The 24,104-nt window shown below is 41.7% G+C and overlaps 1 protein-coding gene across 1 annotated transcript in view; it reads right to left on the bottom strand.

Moving 5' to 3' along the window:
* GAN (gigaxonin) overlaps positions 1–23,852 on the bottom strand; it is a 43,602-nt gene extending 19,750 nt beyond the window's left edge. Inside the window, exons 1-5 of the mRNA XM_070760444.1 lie at positions 23,564–23,852; positions 9,273–9,387; positions 6,833–7,183; positions 2,845–3,062; positions 531–652 (exon numbers count right to left, since the gene is read on the bottom strand). Of these exons, the coding sequence (XP_070616545.1) occupies positions 531–652; positions 2,845–3,062; positions 6,833–7,183; positions 9,273–9,387; positions 23,564–23,796 (1,039 nt within the window). The 5' untranslated portion in view covers positions 23,797–23,852. The remainder of the gene's footprint in view (positions 1–530; positions 653–2,844; positions 3,063–6,832; positions 7,184–9,272; positions 9,388–23,563) is intronic.
* Positions 23,853–24,104: the final 252 nt, after the last annotated feature.

Below are 24,104 nucleotides of genomic sequence, written 5' to 3'. Positions count from 1 at the left end.
TCTATGGTACCCATGCCATAGGTTCACCATCACTGGTATAGTATCTCCTGCTTGAACAGGGAGTTGGACTAGAACAATGTTTCCCACCCTTGGCAACTTGAAGATATTTGGACTTCAACTCCCAGAATTCCCCAGCCAGCGAAAGCACCTTTGGAAAAAACACAGCTTGGATGGCAGAGAATCTCCATAGATAATAATTCAGAGGTTAATATATGTTATTATATGTTGTAAGCCGCCCGAGTCTTCGGAGAGGGGTGGCAAATAAATCCAATAAATAAACAAACAAATCCAATAAATAAATAAACAAACAAACAAACAAAAAATACATAAATAAATAAATCCAATAACTAAATAACTAAATAAATAAATCCAAAAAATAAATAAATAAATCCAATAACTAACTAACTAACTAAATCCAATAAATAAATAAATAAATAAATAAATAAATAAATAAATCTAATAAGTAAATAAATACTTGGCCAGGATCTGATCCACATTGTTTAAAAGATGATTGGACGCAGATTTCCTACCTGCGGAAAGTACACTGTGGTTTATCCTGGCTGTACTCATAGGAGCCAGCTCTATCCACAACTGCCTGTGACGATCGTACAAAGGGCACATGCATCGCACTGCGGATGAGGGCTTCCTGGAACTGAACAGAAAGAAAAGGCAGAAATTAATTCATTGGTATATAGGACAATTCATTGTTAAACGGTTTAAATTTGCTCTTCCCTCTCTCTCTCTCTCTCTCTCTCTCACACACACACACACACACACACACACACTCTGTTCATCAAGACTTGGCCTCCAGTATGCTGCACAAACTGATCAGCACTGGGAAAGACAGTAAGAAGCCAAGATAAAGCAATCCCAAATAAACCTTTATTTTTTGGATGGTGGGATAATAATTTGATTCCTGGCTAAAGAACAAGTCTAAAATCAGAACACAACACTTTTCTTTGGGATGGAGGGACTAGAGAAAGAAAATGCAGGAGAAGAACACAGTTATTCTGATACGAAAGTATTCCACCTTAACACCTTGGTTAAAAAATTAATCCCTTGGGGGGTGGGGGGAGGAAGGGAAAGATACAACAGATTACAATTTACTTTGTGGATCTTGATCATTAAATATAACCCAGCAAGAAATCGGTTCAGGCTGCAACTAATCATCCTTTATAATTTTCTAAAAAGGTTTACAAGCTCAATTTAAAACTTTTGTAGAAATAAAATATGAGACTTTGGCTATGGTGTGGCATTTCACTATTTTTAAACATTACTTTAATATAAAAAGTGAGATGAGTTAGTTTGACTGGCAGCTGCCAAGAGAATCTCTCTGATCTTAGCTTGATGGTAGAGATAGAACAAAGCCGCTGTGCTGAGTGGTAAGAGTTCTGTCCAGCCGGATCAATTATCAGAAATAAAGACCCACACACTTTGTTTCAAAAGTGCCCATCGCAAAGTCTATTGGTAACAGTTTCTGCAAAGCAAGGAATTTCATGCTGGCCACATTTCTCTAATTAGCAGGAGATAAGGAAAGTCTGGGATACGAACCAGCTAGAGTAATAAATCTCCGCTAATGATGTGTCCCTGGTTTTTAACTACACTCACAGTCCAGATAGTTTAACAGCTCATGCAACAGGCATGAGCTGAAGAAGTCTCTCAACTCCGAGGCACCTTCCTCCATGATGGGAAACGTTGTTTGCCACACACCCATTCCCATCAGCCTGTCCTTATATACTACCAAGGTGTGGCCAAATGTCCCATAGATCTATTTAACACCAAGAACCTTTTTCTAGGGAGATATTCATGCCTAGATCTCATTCTCCTTACCATTGCATCCAACAGGGGGTCCTGATCCTCAAAGTCAATACTATAATTGGGGGTTCTGCAGTCTCTGGTGGTTCCCCAGTCTCCAATACCCCTTCACTCTCACTCTCAGACTCGGGTGACAAAACACTGGCCTGCGATGCCAGTACTACTCCCTCTCCTGGTCCTTGAAATCCATGACCAGCTGAGCCGAACGTGGACCCCTGACAACAGTAAGTGTCCCAAAACAATCCTTAATTTTCAAGCTCATTGGATTCTCTGTCTTTTCCGGTCTTGCTTTTCTTCCTGCAGATGTTTGGCTACCAGGGACCGCCTTCTGCTGCACGAATCCCAGCGACCAGTTAGGTCCCACAGAGTGGGTCTTCTCCAGGTCCCATCAACCAAACAATGTTGCTTGGTGGGACCCAGAGGAAGAGCCTTCTCTGTGGCGGCCCCGACCCTCTGGAACCAACTCCCCCCCGAGATTAGAATTGCCCCCACCCTCCTTGCCTTTCGTAAGCTGCTTAAAACCCACCTCTGCCGCCAGGCATGGGGGAACTAAGATACACTTTCCCCCTAGGCCTTCACAATTTTATGTATGGTATGTTTGTATGTATGATTGGTCTTTATATAATGGGTTTTTAACTGCTTTTTTAGTATTGGATTTTGTTGTACTGTTTTACTGCTGTTGTTAGCCGCCCCGAGTCTGTGGAGAGGGGCGGCATACAAATCCAATAAATAATAATAATAATAATAATAATAATAATAATAATAATAATAATAATACCAACCCAGGTGACATCACTAGTCTACCTGATGATGGACTTAGCTTGATAATGAAACTTTTTGCAGGAAAAGTAAGGTTAGGTCAGCAAGAACCCAACCATTTCACCCTTAGGCTCCATTTATTCTCTACTACTGTAATCTCAAATGTATCTTTGATGGAGTGTTTGACCTTTATGTCAAATTTATGTCTTCGTTTTTCTGACTCCTTCCCTTGCCAAATGAGATCTGTAGCCGCTTTCCTTAATTACTTACACTCGTTCTTCGCCCCCGACAGTCACAATGCACTCAGAGTATCCTCGGGGTTTAAAAGAAGCCAGCATTGCCTCTTCTTGCTGAGGTGGGGTGAGTGGAATGTTGTTACATTCTTTGACAATCTCCCGAACCAATGGCTCATTCATCATTTGTTCCCGCAGATAGGTAGAGTCCAATCCAGTGACCCACACCGCTGACATAACATCCTTCATATGAACCTGGAGAGCCACAAAGATAATGGAAATCACAAAATGATCCTAACTCCACGAGCTTTGCAGACAAATCTGTGCTCAAATTTTCCTGTTCAAAGACTTTTGATGGGTAAGGGGTACCCTGTTTCCCCCAAAACAAGTCATCCCCAATCAGGCTTTTGAGTGCCTGGCAATAAGACCAAGGTTAACTCTTATTTCAGAGTTCTAAAAAATATAGGAGAAGGTCTTATTTTTGGGGAAACAAAGTACAAAGTACCTCTACTTACGAACTTAATTTGTTCCATGACCAGATTCTTAAGTAAAGAGGTTTGAAAGAAGAAGCAATGTTTCCCATAGGAATCAATGTAAAGCAAATAATGCATGCAACTGGGGAAACCACAGGGAACGTGGAGGCCCTGTTTCCTCCCAGGAGATTTCTAGAGAGGCCCCATGGAGGCTTCTCCCTGGCTTTTCTGGCCCTGTTTCCTCCCAGGAGATTCCTAGAGAGGCCCTACAAAGGCTTCTCCCCACCTTTTCCGGGTAGGTTTCAGAGGCTTGGGTTTGTAAGTGGAAAATGGTTCTTGAGAAGAGGTAAAAAAAATCTTGAATACCCGGTTCTTATCTAGAAACGTTCGTAAGTAGAGGCATTCTTAGGCAGAGGTACCAGTGTATATTTGCAGGAGACTAATAGCATTTATAAGCACTTAGACTTATATATCACTTCACAGTGCTTTTACAGCCCTCTCTAAGGGTTTACAGAGTCAGCATATCACCCGCAACAATCTGGGACCTCATCCTACCCACCTCGGAAGGATAGAAGGCTGAGTTAACCTTGAGCCTGGTGAGATTTGAACTACAGCCAGCAGTCAGCAGAAGCAGCTTGCAGTACTGCACTCTAACCACTGAGCCACCAATACTATGAACCATCTCAACAAGCCAGGGAACTCTACACCAGGTTTCAGCACTTGTGCGCCAAAGCAGGGGGACTTATCCAAATAAATGGGGTAAATAAATGGGATGGGATGCTAGCCTCATGGTGCAACCTGGATAGCACAGTAGTGTGAACCAAACAGCTAGCAACACGTGGCAGTCAGCCTACATTGAAGAATTGACAAACAAAGACTGTTGGCAGCCAGACATCTTTGTCGAACTCCTGGCTCCCTAAATACATGGCAACGGATAAAAATTGGCTTTCTTCAGATGGGATACTGAGTCCAGCAGGACATTGTGACAAGACAGAGTGGCTGTGGGTTTTGCCTCCCAAGGATAATCCCATCTGTCTGTCCATTACCCTGGGGGGGGGGGATTATTGACCCCCTTCGAGAGGGTCCGCCACTTGGCCATCCTCCTCGATGCACAGCTAACTTTGGAACAACATCTTTCGGCTGTGGCGGGGAAGGCGTTTGCCCAGGTTCACCTCGTGCACCAGTTGTGGCCCTATTTGGACAGGGAGTTTCTGCTCACAGTCACTCCAATCATCCCCTCAAGGTTCGACTACTGCAACGCTCTCTACATGGGGCTGCCTCTGAAGAGTGTTCGGAAACTCCAAATTGTGCAGAATGTGGCCGCGATGAGCAGTCATGGCTCTACCCAGATGTTCCCATGTCTCTCCAGCACTCCGTGGACTGCACTGGTTGCCGATTGGTTCCCGGACACAATTCAAAGTATTGGTGATGACCTATAAAGCCCCACATGGCATCGGACCAGATTACCTGCGGGACGCCTCCTGCCACATAAATCCCGGCGGACGGTTAGGTCCCACAGAATTGGCCTTCTCCAGGTCCCATCAACTAGACAATGTCGTTTGGCAGGGCCTAGGGGAAGAGCTTTCTCTGTGGGGGTGCCGACCCTTTGGAATGAGCTCCCCCCAGAGATTCGTACTGCCCCCACTCACCTCGCCTTCCGCAAGAGCCTCAAGACCCATCTATGTTGCCAGGCCCTGGGGCAATTAGACCTTGCCCCTCTGACCAATAAATGTAATGTATGGTGTGATTGGACTGTATGATTTTGTGTTACATTAGGGTTTTTAGTTGTTTTTATAAATTATTAGATTTGTGCTATATGTTTATGTCTGTATCTACTCTGTGAGCCGCCCCGAGTCTTCGGAGAGGGGCGGCATACAAATCCAAATAATAATAATAATAATAATAACAATAATAATTATTATTATTATTATAATTATTATTATTATTATAATTATTATTATTATTGAGGCTGATTTTCCAGTGAGGCCTAAAAAACGCAGCTTTGTTCATTGGCCTTAAACAGTGTGGAAGAAAAGGTCCACCAGGTTTTGACCTTCTGAACAGGATCCGCACCCAACATGATGTCTCTGCCAGGACTCATTGTTTAAGTGGGGTCTTATCTCTACCCCTCGGTGTGACGGTGGTGCTCCTCCACAAAATACCCACATTGTGTCTGAATGTCCATCGAGAGCTCACATTGGCTTGTTGAAAAAAAATCAGACATTGGGCCGGTGTAAGCTCTTGATGGACATTACTGTGGGTTTCAGGCTTTTTCTAATGATTTTAATTGTATTTATTTTTATTGTGTCTATTTTTATCCTTGTGAGCCTCCCTGTGTCCATGAGAAGCGCGACCTATAAATCTAAATAAATAAATACAGTGGTACCTCTACCTAAGAACGGTTCTACTTATGAACTTTTCTAGATAAGAACCGGGTGTTCAAGATGTTTTTTGCCTCTTCTCAAGAACCATTTTCCACTTATTAACCCGAGCCTCCACCCTCCCTGTGGTTTCCCCAATCGCACACATTATTTGCTTTTACAAGAGGAAAATTGCTTCTTCTTACAAACTTTTCTAGTTAAGAACCTGGTCATGGAACGAATTAAGTTTGTAAGTAGAGGTACCACTGTAAATAAATTTGGATACAATGTGGTGGATATTTTGTCGAGGAGAGCAGTCCCATAAGCCTATAGATTTGCCGTACACTAGATAAATAAACAGGGAATAAATGGCTCCAACTACAAACTCTTGTAATGAAAGGAGGCATTGGAGGCAAGGGGGTGCCCAAAGGAAAAAAAAAAAGCAATGAAAAAAAATACTACAGTCTGTTTATGAGTTGAATAATTTGTACGGTGGCATCAATGTTCTGATTCTGCCAAAATGGAAAATAGGACGCGAGGACAAAATTCAGCTTTCTTTTATTCCTACTTTTCAGTTGCTCTTGATTGTGCAGCTAAGGAGATGAACTTGACAGTAAGTGAATAATGCCTGCTGATATCCTGGAAGCCAGGTAGTCCTCAACTTACAACAGTTTGTTTTGTGACCGTTCAAAATTACAACGGCGCCCAAAAAAGTGGATTATGACTGTTTCAGCATCCCCATGGTCACATGATCAAAATTCAAATGCTTGGCGATTGATTCATACTTATGACGGTTCGAGGGCATTCCCGGGGTCACGTGATCACCTTTTTTGTGATCCTCTGACAAGCAAAATCAATGGGGAAACCAGATTTGCTTCACAGCCATGTTGCTAACGTCACACCTGCAGTGATTCACTCAATAACCTGTACCAAGAAAGGCATAAAATGGAGCAAAACTCACTTAACAAACACCTTGCTTAGCAACAAGAAATTTTGGGCTCAATTGTGGTCCTAAATGGAGGACTACTTGTATAGGATGATGCCTAAACTAGAGGAGCAAGGAGAAACGAAGCAGAATGAACCTTAAATGACCATGTTTCCAAACACCCAACATTAGAAGCATCCAAACAAACCAACATGAGCAAATACTGTTATGTTTTCTCCAAACAAAGGTAACTTTGAACTCTGTTACCTTTCTTAATTCGGGATCATGAGAAATCCACCGAATGACCGCTTCAAAAATGTGTTTTTCATCCCCAACGTTTAACTTCTCCAAAGACAGCACTTCTTTTAGTCTTTGAGGACAAAGTTCTAGGAATTCTTCTGTGCTGCTGACATCCCGGAAGTGTGTTTCAAGATACTCCGAGGCCAGATAGTGAACGTGGAGGAGGCAGTAGTGTAGTGCAAAGTCCCGAATGCCAATACAGTTCTCAGCAGCAATGCAACCCTCCAGAAACTCACAACAGAGCTTTTTGAGGTCTGTAAGCAGCAAAAGGTCAGCAGCTTGTACGACATCCTGGATGGTGTCTTCACTTAGTTTGATCTAGGGTTCAAGGCAGAAAATACAGCTGGTTATGAAGGTCTGAGTCAGACTCCAGAGAGCTTGCTACGTTAGCACTTAGTTAATTTTTCCAGGTTTACATTTAGATTAATAAGCAAGTAAAAGTGGAATCCTAGAAAAACACAAAAGGCCTGAGGAGCTGCTGACACAGTTCTACAGAGGAATCATTGAGTCTGTCACCTGCCCCTCTAAAACTGTCTGGTTCAGTTCTGCAACCCAACAAGACAGACACAGACTTCAGAGGATAACATTGGTCAACACAAACACAAAATCATCAGCAAAGGTAATATGTCTGTTTGATGGAATTTGATGTGCTGATCCCAAAACTATGCTCAGTTTTGCTCTATCACATAAAAGCTTCTGATGTAGAATAGCATTTTTGTTATTGTATTGTATTGATGTTATTGTTTTCTTAATGTCATCAGTATATTTCCTATACCTTATAATAATGATGCTGCTACATGGAAACTATACCTGCTACAGAAAAACTATATACGTTTTTGAAATCAGAACAAAAATAAATGATTCCGAAAAGTACAAGGTCAACTGTGATGATTACAAAAAATAGATATTTTTGTAGATCTGTGTAATTAGAACTGCAGAAAAAACAATTGCTACCAACCTACCTTCCATTGAGGACCTCTATACTGCACGAGTCAGAAAGAGGGCCGTGATGCAGAACGCCTGCAAAACGACGCTCCTACTGGTCCCATGGAAAAAGCTCCCTCCACAGAACCGGTCCCCGGTGCCCCAAAGGCTGGGGGCCACTGATGCAATACAGGAGTCTCCAACCCCCAGTCCATGGCCCAGTACTAGGCTATGGCCATTGGGAACCAAGTCAGGTAAGTGGTAGCCATGAGCACAAAACCATCCCCTCTCCCTCACCACTGCTACTGGTCCACAGAGCTGGAAAAGTTGGGGACCATTGGCATAATACATATTCCACGCATAGGTTCACTGAATGTTTCCTTGAGTCAGGGGAGAGTTGATGACAATCCTGCCTTGTGTATAACTGTTGCAACAAATGATGCTGCAACATATCAAGGGATCTGTTGCAACAAATGATGCTGTGGCATCTGGCTTGGTTGGGTTAAGAGGGGACCAAAAACAGTCCATGAAAAATAAGCCTGTTTTCAGGAGTTGGCTGTGACAAATAAATTCATAAGAAAGCCGTTGAGATCCTAAAAAGAGTGCAGAGAAGAGTAACAAAGTTAATTAGGGGATCAGAGATTAAAATATATGAAGAAGGGTTGCTGGAACTGGGCATGTCTACTTTGATGAAAAGAAAGACTAGGGGGAACATGATAGCCGTGTTCCAATATTTGAGAGGCTACCACAAAGAAGAGGGGTCAAGCTATTCTCCAAAGCACCTGAAGGCAGGACAAGAAGCAATGGGTGGAAACTAATCAAGGAGAGAAGTAATGTAGAACTAAGGAGAAATTTCCTGACAGTTAGAACAATTAATCTGTGGAACAGCTTGCCTCCAGAAGTTTGGATGTTCCAACACTGGAACTTTTTAAAAAGTGTCTGGATATGGTGTAGGGTTTCCTGCTTAAGCAATGTTGGACTAGAAGACCTCCAAGGTCCCTTCCAACTCTGTTATTCTATTTATAACTTGGCTCTCAGGGTCACAGAACACATAGCAGACATTTTAATTTTCCTAAAATGTTTGGCCGGTTGTTGCAAAAGTGAGATTCCCCATTTGGACTTTCAATCTTGTCCAGCTGCATTTTCTTCATGGATGCTAGACCATATTCAGAATTCAATGAATAAAAGCATCTCTTTGAACAATCACAGTGATGCTTAAGAACGAAAGGAGCATTTGACAAACTGGGTTAAAGTTTATTTTAACTTTGCAAAGTTTTCAGTGATCTATCAAGAGATCCACCAGAAACTGGCCAGGATTCATTATGGAATACTTCTGTTTTATGAACATATTTCCTAAGAGATTTAACTTAAATCTCTAGACTTAACTTTTGAGCGGACATTGTCAGAATTGTGACTGGATACACATACATGCACACAGAATATTCCTGAAGATATATAGAGGATTAGGATTAATAACACATACCTGACCACTGAAGATGTAGTCCAAAATCTCTTTCATGGTATCCACAGATATCCCTTCAAGTTCAATTTTATACACAGACCCATCATCCTTGGGAGTGTTATAGTTCAGTTTTGTTCTGTAAAAGACAGAATAGCGCAAACGTTTCAGAAAATCACACATGCAAAACATTCCAGCTTCTGGATTGTTTTCAATAATATCATCTTCTACGTTTGTTCTCAAAAATTCCAAGACACAAGTAGAAAATTCATAGTTAATAAATATTAACACTTCATGACAATCATTGTTTAGATGTTCAGTGTGGCATTTAGTATTCCAATTTATGATAAAATTATCCTTTTCCATTTCATTTCTTAAATCTCAGGTAGGCTGTACATTTGTCAGGGCCATGTAGATATTTGAACATTTGTATAGAATAATTCCAAATGATGTAATAATACATTTCTCTAAATGCAACAAATATAAGTCTATGACTGCGAATATCCTTCTCCCTGGAGTGGGAGGCAATGGGGATTTTGCAGTATCCTCCTCCTGCCATGCTCGCTAAGCCACATCATGCCCACCAAGTCACGTCTACAGAACCGATAGTAAAAACTTTTGACTTCCACCCGAAGCACATATAATCCTTCCTGATGGGAGCCTCAGCAGAATTGTTCTCTTTGCCACATACATGCAGGCACACGCAACCAGGAACATCTTTTGTGTGCAAGATCACAAAGGACGTATATTTACACAGCACGTTTTATGAGAATTTTAGACTGCCTTTTATGGTTCAGCTTTACGGTTCAGCCTTTGTGTAATTTTCCACTTCAAACCTGAACTTACACACAGGGTCAAGACTTCCAATTAGAAAGTCTGTAGAGATTCTTAAGTCATCCAGGCCATGGTTGTCTCAAAAGTGCTTTTTAAAAGAGGCAACTGGACTTCCTTGAATTTTTTTTGCCTTTGAAGACGTTTCGCTTCTCATCCAAGAGGCTTCTTCAGCTCTGGCAGGATTTTTCATTCCCTTCCATTCCCCTCTATCCTGTCAGAGCTGAAGAAGCTTCTTGAATGAGAAGCAAAACGTTTTCAAACAAAAAGGCAACAAAGTCCAGTTGCCCCTTTGGGATTTCCAATTAGAAGCGTACTCTTTCCTTCAGAATAGATAAGGGAAAGCCAACAAGTGAAACAAAAACGCAGTAGAAATACCATATTTTTCAGAGTATAAGACGCTCCAGGGTACCTTGGTTTTGGGGGAGGAAAATACGGAAAAGAATCTGCTTACCAGGTATTCATGTGGCTAGCATCCTCAGCCAGCATATTATTTTATCTTCTGGTTAGGGCTTTAAAAAAACTTTATTCTGAGAGAGTAACAATGAAAGAGCTTGCATGCGGGTAACAGCTGGGAACATTGTTAGCACCTGGTTAGCTGGAAAGAAACATTTGGAGCAAGTTAGACCAATGGGGGGGGGACCCTGCAAAGACTTAGAGCTTGGGAAACATTCTTTGCAGAGAGAAACAATGAAAGAGTCAGCAAGGTAAGAGCTGGGAAGATCATTAGCAGCTAGTTAGGGCTGGTGGGGGAAGCTACATTCAGAATATAAAATGTACCCAAATTCTCAGCCTCTTTTAGGGAGAAAAAAGATGCATCTTATACTCTGAAAAATATGGTAAATCATTTCTTTCCGTTTCATTTCGGACAAAAACAGATCTAACTTGCTGTTGACTTTTTTTTAAGGGTACCAAGCTTTAAAATGTACCTGAGAAAGTCTCAAGTCACCAGTAAGAAACTCATGTGCTTTTCCAAACAGCAAATTTAGAAGGAGATAAAATAAATGCTGGCAAGGATTATTCAGAGAGATGGGGGAACTTAATTTTCAACCGTCAACTAAAAGTGAATTCTCGGTGAGAGATTATTAAAAATAAAATGCAGATTACCACAGCTATTTCTATAATTTGTTTTGAGATTTACATGCATGAAATATACAATAAGCTCCGAAGCATCAAATACCACTGAGCATCAGTTATGCAGGACGCAGAGGGAGAGTCATAAATTTATCCAGTGACCTCAACTTAATGGAATTTAAAGGTTTGCTCACCATCAAAAACGGCCCTCTTTCAACCTCTGACAGATTACATCCATGTGCCAGCCTGTTAAACTATTTGGTGATTTGATTATATATACAAAGCTGTGAATTGCTAAAAGGTTTGTTTAGACAATTTATCTCCCTGTGTTCTGTATACACATTTATCTACTTGTGTGCACAGGTAGATGAATCTATAGCGGATTCACTGAGAAGCATAAAACACAAAGAGTTTAATCTACAGAAACGCAGCAAATATAGCTCAGGACACGTTTCTCAGAACCCAGTCTCAGCATTAAGCTATTGTTGAAGGTGGCAGAAAATAAGGGGAATTTCCCCCCCTAAGGAACACTTATTCCAATCCTTTCCCTACTGATCTAGATACCACAGGGAGAGGAGGGGGAGAGAGAAGGGGAGGGTGGGGGAGAGAGAGGGATGGAGAGAAGGAGAGAAGGAGAGGGAGAAAGGTAAGTAGAGAGAGGGAGGGAGAGGGGGAGAGAAGGATGGAGAGGGAGAGATAGAAGGAAGGGGGGATGGAGAGAGAGGGATGAAGAGAGGGAGGGGGAGAGAGGGAGGGAAGGAGAGGGAGTGGGGAAAGAATAGGGGAGAGGGAGAAAGGGAGGGAGGCAGGGGGAGAGAGGAGGGGAGGGGGATGGGAAAGAGTGGGGGCAGAGAGGGAGGGGGAGAGGAAGAGAGAGGAAGGAAGGGGGAGAGAGAGGGAGAAAGAGAGGGGAGATGGGGATAGGGAGGGACGGGGAGAGACCAGGGAAAGAGAGGGATGGAGAGAGAGCAGGATGGAGAGGAGAGGGAGCGGGGAAAGAGTAGGGAAGAGTGATGGGGAGAGAGGAGGAGAGGAGAGGGAGGGAAGGAGGGGGAGAGAGTAGGGAAGAGGGATGGGGAGAGGGAGAGAGAGTGGGGGCAGAGAGGGAGGGAGAGAGGGGGGCGAGGGAGAGAGATTGAGATTCTGTTCAGGTCTTACAGGAGAAGTTTCAGTCCGGCATTCATTTTACTAAATTCAAGGCATAAAACATAATGGAAAGAGTTTCTTGAGTCACTCTACCCGGCAGTTACTCATTATGCAGATAAGAAGGAAAGTGCTTTTCCTTGTTTCTTTTCCTCTTCCCCCGCCCTCCCTCACACCTGGAAGGGAACCAACATCAAAGCGAAACTCCTCAAATAGGAAAAGGCTGCAGGGAGAACCAGGAACCTATGCTCCTCCATGCATCCCCCCCCCCCAGCTTTTTATAATTCCCTTGAGGTGCGTCTGGGGTGAATCAATGTTTCAAGAGGCGCATATAGCCGCTTTGCTCTGTGGAAGCAACCCTATAGGTTTCATTACTTCCTAAATCTCACCCACAGCTACTCATCCAAAACAAGGCCATGGTGCCAAAACAACAGCTAAAATCACCCTTACTTCTTTCCTTTGTGGGCTGACGGAATGATTTCCCCATGTTCACCCTAATTAAGTCTTGCTTAATTATGTAACACATAAGGCGGCTTTAATGTGGGGTGTTTTCACTCTGGGGCTGTAATGTTATCCCCTTGTTCTTCTAATTTGATTTCATTAAAATGCATTTTAGGGGGCTTCAGTTGAGACGATGAAACAGGTATGCAACCCTAAGATCAGTTCCTGTCCCCCTCAAACAAACAGGGCTTTATTATTATTTTTTCTGCATGTCCTACCTTTAGCCCTTTGGGCAGCACGAGTTTTTTAAAAATGTAAGCTTTAACCACACCCAGTTCCCACTGCCAATTTTTTGAGAGTTATGGTTGTTATGTTTTGTTTTTAGGTGCTCCTACACAAGAGCCACTTAAAACAAAAACAAACACGGTGTAAAAAAACAAACAAACCCCAAAGGAGTCTACTCTTCCATTTAAAGAAGGAGCTATTACAATATTTATACTTAAACTTTATATGAACTATTTCTGTTCCCCTATCCACTCACATATTCTCCCCTAAGTGCACTGCTAGGTCAATGGTATCCTGGAAACTGGACCAGTCCTCTCAAAAGGACTGCCAGAGAAGACTCTTCTGCCTGAAAGTACCGTATTTTTCGGGGTATAAGACACACTTCTTTCCTCCCTAAAAAAAGGCTGAAAATCTGGGTGGGTCTTATACTCCAAATGTAGCTTTTTTGAAGTTATTTTCAGCCCGAACGAAGTGCTTCCCAGCTCTTACTGATTTGCAGGCTTTTTCATTGTTACTTGCTCCAAATAAGGTTTTTCCAGACCTAAGTTTTTGCAGGCTTTTTTCATTGCTACTTGCTCCAAATAGTTTTTCCCCCCAGCCCTAATGAGCTCTTCCCAGTACCAAACGTGCAGGCTTTTCCATTGTTACTCACTCCAAATAAGTATTTTTTTCAGCCCGAACAAGGGGGTAAAATAATGTGCTGAAGCTGACCACACTAAGGACGTTAGCCAGATGAATACCTGGTAGGCAGAATTCCCCCCCTCCTATTTTTCTCCCCAAAAACTAAGGTACATCTTATGCTCCGATACATCTCATACACCAAAAAATATAGTAACTTCTATGTGAACTTCAAAGCTGATTTAGAAGTAAGAAAATGGGGGTGTGAAATCCATATTAGGAGATAGCAAGAGGTGAAGTAGCAACACCAGAGAGCTGCCCTATACTCTCCCCATTTCTGATAAGGCATATTGCATTTTTATAATATTGCATGAGTATGAGCTCAAACTGATCCCGTTGGAGAGTGAAGTCCTCTTTATTGAAAGTTATGCATCATAATCTATCATACCAGTCCACAGACAGACAGATGTTGGTAGAGAGGTGTTTTTCAACTTCCCAGTCTACAGTTGAGATTTTAAGCATTTAGCCCAAAGTCACTCAGCCAGTTTCTGTGCCTGGGGAGGACTGGAACATGGGCCTCTTTGCATTTGGTCTGGCAACACTGGCTCTTGTATATATAACAGACACACATGGAAGATTAATAGAAGTCTGCTTGGTTTGCTTTCCTTGATACCTTATTTCTCTTTTTGGACTAATGCATAAATGGTAACTTTTGAGAAGGTGTTTTATTTGGGAGACCGTTTTCAGAACCAAATCTGGAGCATTATACTTCTCTTGGTTTCCAAAAACTATGTAAGTTAATTGTTGTTGTTGTTAATTGAGAAGTTGTGTCCAACCCATTGCAATTGCATGGACAACGTTCCTCCAGGCCTTACTGTCCTCTACCATCCTTTGAAGTCCATTTAAGCTCATGCCGACTGCTTCCGTGACTCCATCCAGCCACCTTGTTCTCTGTTGTCCCCTTCTTCTTTTGCCCTCCATCGTTCCCAGAATTAGGCTCTTCTCTACTGAAACTTAAATAATGACTAGGGTAACCTTGGGCCAGTCCGTCTGTCAGCTCAACCCACTTCATAGGATTGATATTGTGGGCAAGACAGGAGGATAGAAGGAGTATCATCTATGTCTGCTGCCTTGTTTAGAAAGTAACAAAAGGGATTTAAAAAAAATCAAAATAATCAAAACAAATAAGTCGGTAACATAGTAACTAAATAAAGTTAAGGGATTTTTTTTTCTGTGGCTGTTGCATGGATGGTGTGAAAATATTCTATATTCTATATAGTATACAAAGTAAGCAGGATAGCATGTAGGATAGTATGCAGGGCTTCTGACGTTTGGAAGCTGACCAAGGAGAGATTCAACCTGGAAATAAGGAGAAACGTTCTGACAGTGAGAGCGATCAACCATTGGAACAGCTTGCCTTCAGAGGTTGAGAGAGCTCCAAAACTTGAGACTTTCAAAGGGAGATCGGACGGCCATTTGTCCGAAATGGTGTAGGGATTCCTGCTAGAGAGGGGGATTGCACTAGATGACCCACAAGGTCCCTTCCAACTCTAATAATAATCTAAATCTGTAATATAATCTGTTTCCTCCAACTTTCTTAACTGCAGTTCCATTTTGGTTCAGGTGACCAGCAAGGAGAAGTGAAGTTTCCAAGGGCAGTTGCTGCCCAATTTCCCCCCCCCCCATAGAAATGTACTGTGGGATTATTTGCCGTATTCTTTCTTCTTTTTAAAAACCTGGTCCCATTTTAAGCTTGATCTTTCTTTCCATCAATTTTTTGTTATATTTGCAGAGCTATCCCTTGTTGATGGACAAGGAGAGGCATTCAGAGTTCTAAGCCCAGTGATATCATTTTTTTTATTCCCAACGTACCGTTGGGTGGGACAGAATAAAAATGAGTCACCTCCTGAATTCTAAGTTTTAAGTTTTCAATTCTGAGTTCTAAGGTTTATCTTTTGGGGATGTAAGCAAAAAGGGTCCAAATCCGGGGATGGCTACAGGGGACTTCAGATTAATTCTACAAACCCACAATGTTTTCAAAGTTAAAAATAAAAACCACATCTCTGCAGTTATTTGTGTATCTTTTAAAAGGAAAATAGCAACTGCAGGAAAGAAAATTAAGAAATGGTGGAATGGCTTATAATACCATTTCTACTCTATTCATTCAAAATTGAGGATTTGGATACTATGCATATATATGCCCAGTGCTAGCTTAGAGAGCAGCTTAGAAGAAAGTATGATTCAGCCTTAATAATAATACAGATCTATGCTCTCTCTCTCTAATTACCTTTCATCTGATAAAAAAAAATTCATGAATCAGTGGCATGGACACTCCCTTCTCCATGCAGAAATGAACTGAACTGTTTTTCATCTACTGTTAATCCTCAAGGACAGATAGAAATATATGTTCGCATTTCTCTCCAAACTCTTTATTTTACATGTTACAGATTAAATTGTACGTGAATATTTATATTGTTGAAAGCATTCTATCCATTAAAGAAAACAGGTTCCAAGGATTTAAGAATGTTCCAGTAGGGCCTAAACCAGGGGTCAGCAACCCATGGGCTATGGAGCCACATATGTCTCTTTCATCCCTCTGCTGCGGCTTCTTATAGCTCAAAATATGTGTCACAACTGCTAATGCTGCTCAGGAAATAGTTAGGCACAGGAAGAGTTTTGTGGCTCCCGGTGTTTTCTTTTCTATGGGAAATGAGTCCAAATGGCTCTCCGAGTGTTTAAGGTTGCTGACCCCTGGCCTAACCTATATGCTAATACGATAAACTAGTTCAGCTAGTTACAAGACATGTAAGACATACAGGAAAACAAATGTTAAAAAACACCTGAATTGTAACTATAGCTGACAATCCATTTTAGATCGCTTAAACAGCATTTTGTGTGTGTGTATATGTATACACACACATACATCAGCATATCTTATACATACACTAATAAAAAAGAAATACGTACTGCCATCATGGGGTGGGAAAATGACAGCTGTGAAATAGCTGCTATTTAACATATTTATTACACCACTTGTAATAGTCACACATTATTATTTCAAGTTACCTTGATTTGGAACTTACCCTACACAGTGGAGAACCAGATCTTACATGGAAGAAAATAGTGTAATAAATCACAGCTCTTTTTCTGAGGGTGTCACAACATTATGAAAAAACTAATTGCTTCCCATAATAATGACCTTTAAATACCCAGGGATCTTTTAGATAGGAGTGTTCTGTTGCTTTATTCAAAATGCATATTTAAATAATATATTTAGTGTAGAGGAAGGGAAGAACTACACGGTTTGAATTATATGTGACACATCTTCAGCTTCATATCTGAGAAATATTTATGTAATCAATTGTGAAATTCCTGCCTCAGCTGCTTACTGCCATTCTCTATTTAACATGCTTTCTAGCATTTAAACCATAAATCCTCCAAGAAGGGCCTCTTTAATTACTTGACAGTCAGCAGTTTCATAACTCTTATTCACTATGAAAAAATGCCTCTTTGATTTTTTTTATAAAGGAGCTGATAACTTCAGCTACCAATATTACCCCTTGAAGCCTGGATAAACAACAGAAGCTCCACCTCTTTCTGCATGAATGATACACCTGAATTTGCCGGTAATTTTCCCAGCACCCCACCCATTCATCCAGATGCAAGAGGCATATTCTAAACTTCTTCCTACCCTTCTTAATGAGGAAGTCAGCAATTTTCTCCTGTTCACAGCACAAGGAAAGAACTGGTTTTAGGGGGGCTCTGACAATTAACAGGAGGGTTGCCCACGAAGAGAGATCAACACAGGAATCTCCTATTATCTATTTGAGAATAGCCAGAGGTTTTTTTACACTTTTTAATCTATGACACTGCCTTTCTTATGCTGGAGAAGTGTGTACAGAAGTGAGAAATGGCAGGAAGGAGGAAGAAAGAGAACCACAGAAACATAGAAGATTGACGGCAGAAAAAGACCTCATGGTCCATCTAGTCTGTCCTTATACTATTTCCTGTATTTTATCTTAGGATGGATCTATGTTTATCCCAGGCATGTTTAAATTCAGTTACTGTGGATTTACCAACCACGTATGCTGGAAGTTTGTTCCAAGCATCTACTATTATTTCAGTAAAATAATATTTTCTCACGTTGCTTTTGATCTTTCCCCCAACTAACCTCAGATTGTGCCCCCTTGTTCTTGTGTTCACTTTCCTATTAAAAATACTTCCCTCTTGAACCTTATTTAACCCTTTAATATATTTAAATGTTTCGATTATGTCCCCCCTTTTCCTTCTGTCCTCCAGACTATACAGATTGAGTTCATTAAGTCTTTCCTGATAGGATTTATACTGAAGACCTTCCACCATTTTTGTAGCCCCTCTTTGGACCCGTTCAATTTTATCAATATCTTTTTGTAGGTGAGGTCTCCAGAACTGAACACAGTATTCCAAATGTGGTCTCACCAGCGCTCTATACAGCAGGATCACAATCTCCCTCTTCCTGCTTGTTATACCTTTAGCTATGCAGCCAAGCATTCTACTTGCTTTCCCTACCACCTGACCGCACTGTTCACCCATTTTGAGACTGTCAGAAATCACTACCCCTAAATCCTTCTCTTCTGAGGTTTTTGCTAACACAGTGTGATGTGTGATGGCAGGAGTGTTTGGTAAGCAACTGAGCAAACAAGAAGTTAAAAAAGAAACCAAAGAACAGAAAAAGAAAAACCCCTGAATCCATAATGTGGTTGCTCATACATAATTTTACCTTTGCTACAAATTGCTCTTCTAACTTTTAAATTAAGCAGTAGGAGACTTCCCACCTGGTTGTTCTTAGAGCTAGTCTGATCTCATGGTTTGGAGGCACACAAGACAAATATTTTCTTGATATTTATCAGGCATGGACAGTACCTGGATGAACAATCCCAGAGAGGGCCAGGGGAGCAACTCTCAGCTTCATATTAGAACTGAAAGCTAATTTCAACAATTCCTTTCCCGTGAGATGACTTCATACTCCATTCAGGCTTTCTGGTCCGGTTCTGTAAATGCCTTAGTTGAAGAACTGATAATAGGCTTAATTTTTCAATGAGAAGTGATAGGGCAGCATTAAAGAGGGAGGGGGGAGCCTCTGCATATGCTCAGAGATACCTTCCTTCCTAGTTTAGGCGAATTATTTAAGACATCACTTAAAGGACACACCAGCATCAAAAATGATTGTCTTATTTGCTCGGTTCAAGTCTGTGAAAGCATAGATTCAGCCACTCTACTCTCAAAAAAATGTTTTAATTATTATTATTTTTTTTTGCATAACACAACACAAAACACGCACAAACATAAAACATATACAGGGATTCTTTACAACCCCTCCCTTATCAAAAACTGTTTTTGGAGCTTTAAGCAAATTAACAATTAACTTCTTTAGCATTTTTGTCATGTCTTACTTGTGCTTTTTACAATTCATTTAATGCAAAATTCTTATACTATTCACTGTTTACATATTTACATTATTATATATCATTTACATAGTTACTTCAATTTTAAATTGCTTTTTTATTTCCATATGATTTGATTTCATGTGTCGTTTCTCTTTTCTAACCATTTGTAGAATTTATCCCATACTTTGTAGTACTCTGATTCTTCCTGCCCTTTTAAAATTGTTTCTTATCGTTCAGCAGTGTGAGTAACCAAGCAGTTCTGGCTTGTTTGGCATACAGTTCAACAAGTGGAAGGTTACATGCAAAGCCAGACACCACCTAGCAGGCAACCTCATGGAAAAATGCTGTCAACAATTGTCAAGAAGCTATGCAACTCTTTCAAACTCACAGGCAGGGACTTGTTTTTTAAAAAAGAAGAATCCAACAGAGGCCTGTTGGAAGGCTGCCAGTTCAGCCAATGCTTACTAAGCATATTTTAATAGCCTACTAAAGCAGGCCACAAGATCATCCCATTCCATGTCCAATAACGGCCAACTTTGAACCAACCACTAGATTTTGACATTAATGCTGACCACTGATGGGCCCCTACAGGTACAGTCAGGTAGGCAGAAACGGTAGAAAAAAAATGATTTTATTTTTATTTTTTTTCCCTTCTGGGCTCTGACTATGTTTTTCCTATTGCAGTAAATGAGGTTGAATGTATATAATTTTAGAAGAGCTGTGTGTGTGTGTACATACACTTTAGCTAATGTATATTACACTGTAGCTAATGTATATTTTTGTGTGCCTGTGTGTAATATGTAATAAGCAATGTCGCCTGGCGGGACCCAGGGGAAGAGCCTTCTCTGTGGCGGCCCCAGCCCTCTGGAACCAACTCCCCCCAGAGATTAGAACTGCCCCCACCCTCCTTGCCTTTCGTAAACAACTTAAAACCCACCTCTGCCGCCAGGCATGGGGGAATTGAGATCCTCTTTCCCCCTAGGCCTTTACAATTCTATGCATGGTATGTATGTATGTATGTTTGGTTTTTATATTAATTGATTTTTAATCATCAATACCAAATTACTATTGTACACTGTTTTATTGTCGCTGTTAGCCGCCCCGAGTCTCTGGAAAGGGGCGGCATACAAATCCAATAAATAAATAAATAAATAAATAAAATATATACATAGAATATATACATATATACATAGTATATTTTGGGTGTTCAGTAATAGTAAGGGAAATTGTATCTCTTTAAGGCGAGGAGAGGCTAGGCAGCCTAACCCAAACCCTTGACATGAGTGACGTCAAGTTGGGCACCTTTAAGTCACCCTTCCCGGTCCGGTTACATGATCATCAAGCCACTACCACCTGGTCACATGGCCAGCAAGCCATACCCACAAAATAAGCCACACCCACTGTGGGGTAGTAAAAGATTTTTCAGCCCTTCACTGATGCCGACCCTGACGCTATCAATATTTATTTTATTTAATCAATAAATTAGCCACCTCAATTGCTGAAGAAGCTCAAAATGCTTTTTTTTTTTTAACAAAGGAAAAAAATAAATTTAAAATAGACTCAACAAAGACTGCAAGAAGCAAATAAAAACCACTCTGGTTGGAGAACAGGAATACCAACATACACTATAGATCTTCCAATCCTACCGCCTAAAAAAAAAAAAAAGCCAAGACTTCATTGCGTTCCTAAAAGGATAATTGGATTACAACTAGGGGAGGGATATTCCACAGAACAGAGATAATAACAAAGAGAGGATCTCTCTGCCCAAATGCCATTGCTTTTCTTTTGGGACCCAGATCATGCAAACCCTATTAGAAGGGAGTTGAATGCTTCTTTGGTGTACATCTCTCAATCCTTTTAAATAGTTATAAAAGATTATCTGAACTGGAAAACTAAAACCTGGCAAAGTCTCTCTAACCACTGGTGCCCTTACTGACCCAACTGGAAACATCCAAGTCTTGTAAGAGGATGCGAAGAGAGACCATTTAATCTTGCTTCTGGTTTCCAACAAGTCAATCAAAGGAGTTTCTCAATCATATTATTATTATTTATTAGATTTGTATGCCGTCCTTCTCCAAAGACTCGGATATCTGATTGGCCTTTGTTTACTGGTAATGTATTTACTGGTAACTGGTATTTACTGGTATACTCTTAAAAACCGTGCCAAATTTAACTGAAAACTCTTGTCCCACAAAGCCCAAATAAATTTAAATAAAAACAAGTTCCTATAGAAAATGTGTGTGTGTGTGTGTGTGTAAGGGGGAATCTGAATAATAAAAGCTCATTTTTCCCAAGCATCCCTGCAACATCTCTTTATGGCTGTCACAAGCTAGGTAGGGATTTGTAAGAGTCTATCACAAAGAAACAGAAGGTTTACCACATGCCTGTCCCTTGTGTATCATCTTTGCTACTAACTTAATGCACGCCTATTTAATCCACTTTCAAGGCAGCCTACTTGGCTGTTTAGTTTTTACACACATTCTGCCGGGTGTAAAAGCCAAACTCCTCTGCTGGGTAATTTACATTCATCTTGAATGGTGGATCCTTGGGAACTGAATTTGAGATCAACTATAAAAGACGAGCTTTCTGAACCTCTCAGCACATGAATCACATCTGCATCAAGATCCCCTGATGGGGATGAGCCAGTGGAAATTTGGGCTTCTATGTCATTGTTTATTGACTTTGGGGTGAGTCACCTAGGATTAGTGTTTAAGATAGGCTGCTATAGACGCCTTATAAATCAATAAACTGCCTTCCGTTTAATCCATCTAAGGCATTTATGAAATAGAATATTAAGAATTTAGGCACATTATAGAATTATCATAACTAAAATAGCTTATTTTATTACAACTGAGAAGATTAGAGCAATAGATGGCCTATGTAGCTAGATTCAATAATGTACCGTAGTAAAATAATGAGTCGGTGTTAACATTTTATACATATTATTTTAGCTTCTATAAAATGCTACTGCTCCCTTCACTGTATTTTTGGTCTGAGGGCTCCTATGTTCTGATTGTTATACTTTTGGAAAAATATATGCAATAACAATAATATGCCATTCGAAAGCAAGAGCAAAACAAACAAACAAACAAACAGCCTTTTATCCCACTCTGTGAGAGCCAGAGTGCAGTGCTGATTAAAGTGCTGGAAATCTGTCTTCTGACATTAGAAACTCAGTGGCAGTCTTTAGGCCAGTCCCTGTCTAAGCACAACAGAACTCCCTCACAGGGTTGTTGTAGCAGGAAACAAGGGAGACAAGCTGCTCCCAACTCCTGACAGAAAAGCCAAGCATGGAAGAGACAAACCAAGATGAGCTAGACTTAAAAAGTCCCATTTCTCAAGCTCAGCACAGAATGTCCAAAAAGCTTTATTTTACACATTACGGATTAAAGGCATGCATTGTTGCAAACATTTCTATCAAGGTGGACGGAGCCATTCTGGGAGTTTCAATCTACCCGTTTTAGGAAAGGCAGAGGTTGAGAAGGGCTCAGTGGGAGGCAGGAACTCTGCAACAGTTCAAGGAACCTTCCAGCTGCTGTCCCCACCCCACCCAAGAGGTGACACCTCCTTTTTGTTGGGAAAGATAGATAGAGATGGTAGTATATGCTTTCTTAATCTACTTTCTTATTTTGTTCTACAGATAAGAGTTACAGACTATTAGAGTTGTAAGGGACCTTGTAGGTCTAGTCCACACACACCCCTCTCAAGCAGGAGTAGTATACCATTTAGGACAAATGGCAGTCCAATCTCCCTTTGGAGATTAACCCTACCCTACCCTACCCTACCCTGAGTGGGAGATGAGTGCCCTCACCACTAAGCCATTGCAATACTCAAAATATACCCCATATATAGAGACATGTAGATGAGATGGATCAAAGGTCTTCCAATTTGGCTACTTGTGGACTTCAACTCCCAGAATTCTCCAGCCAGCATAGCAAAAGTGGCCAAGTTTGAAGACCTCTGAGATAGATGGATGGATTTTATGATCACTTCGAACGTACACTAATCTGCCTCCATTAAAATAAAGTGTATTAATAATAGCAACAACAGAGTTGGAAGGGACCTTGGACAGGAGACCCTACACTACTTTAGACAAAGAAGACCTCTGAGATGGATGGATGCACTTTATGGTATAATAATAATAATAATAATAATAATAATAATAATAATAATAATAATAATAATAATAATAGAATCGGAAGGGACCTTGGAGGTCTTCTAGTCCAACCCCCTATTGGAGCAGGAGATCCTACACTTACACTTTACCTCAAGTCTGAAGTGTCGTTGCCTAGAGCTCTCCAAGGGCCACCCCCTCCCATAGACGCTACATGAATGTGGCTAAATAAAGACAAAACCAGGGACATAAGAGAGCCCAGCCAGGCAGGATGCGGAGGAAAGAGCCCAGCCGCCCATGGAAGCAGCAAGCAAGGGCGACACCCGAGAGGACCCGCTTCCCCCGTCTCCCTCCCTCCCCGCCGGGCCCGGGGCTCCACTCACCGCACGTAGGGGCTGGCGGCGGCCAGGATGTTGGTTTGCACCGGGATCTCCTGCCCGTCCAGCACCAGGTTGGCATCGCAGAAGCGGCCCTCTTGCCGGAATGAACTCAGCGCCCGCAGGAGCCGCGCTGCGTGCTGCGGGTCGGAGACGGAGCTGCCCGGCGCCCCGCTCGACATGGCGGCTTCGCTCCCGACTCCGCTTGCCTTCACCGCCGGCCGGGAACCGCCATCCATCCTGCCGCGCCGCCGCGGCGCTGCCTGACCTCATCTCCGCGCGACGGGCACGCCCACCGGGAGGAGGGGCGGCGAAGATGACGGGATGGCCTTGACGCCGCCCTCCCCCCGAGCGCCCCTCCCCTCGCGGGGGCAGGGCTCCCGCTGCGCCTAACACGTGCTGAGCGGCTGCTGAAGGGAAGAGCGGAAGCGGAAGGCGCGAGGCTGCTGTTCATAATGAAAAGGGCCTGGCTTTCTGGGCATGCTCAGAAGGAAGGCGTGCTGCAGCATGGAAGTTTCCGGCCCAGCCTTCCCAATTGGATGTGTTG

This window comes from Erythrolamprus reginae, chromosome 9 (assembly GCF_031021105.1).
Source record: "Erythrolamprus reginae isolate rEryReg1 chromosome 9, rEryReg1.hap1, whole genome shotgun sequence".
NCBI classification, from domain to species: domain Eukaryota; kingdom Metazoa; phylum Chordata; class Lepidosauria; order Squamata; family Dipsadidae; genus Erythrolamprus; species Erythrolamprus reginae.
The sequence above is the reverse complement of the archived record's forward strand: the minus strand, read 5'-3'. Positions and strand labels throughout refer to the sequence as shown.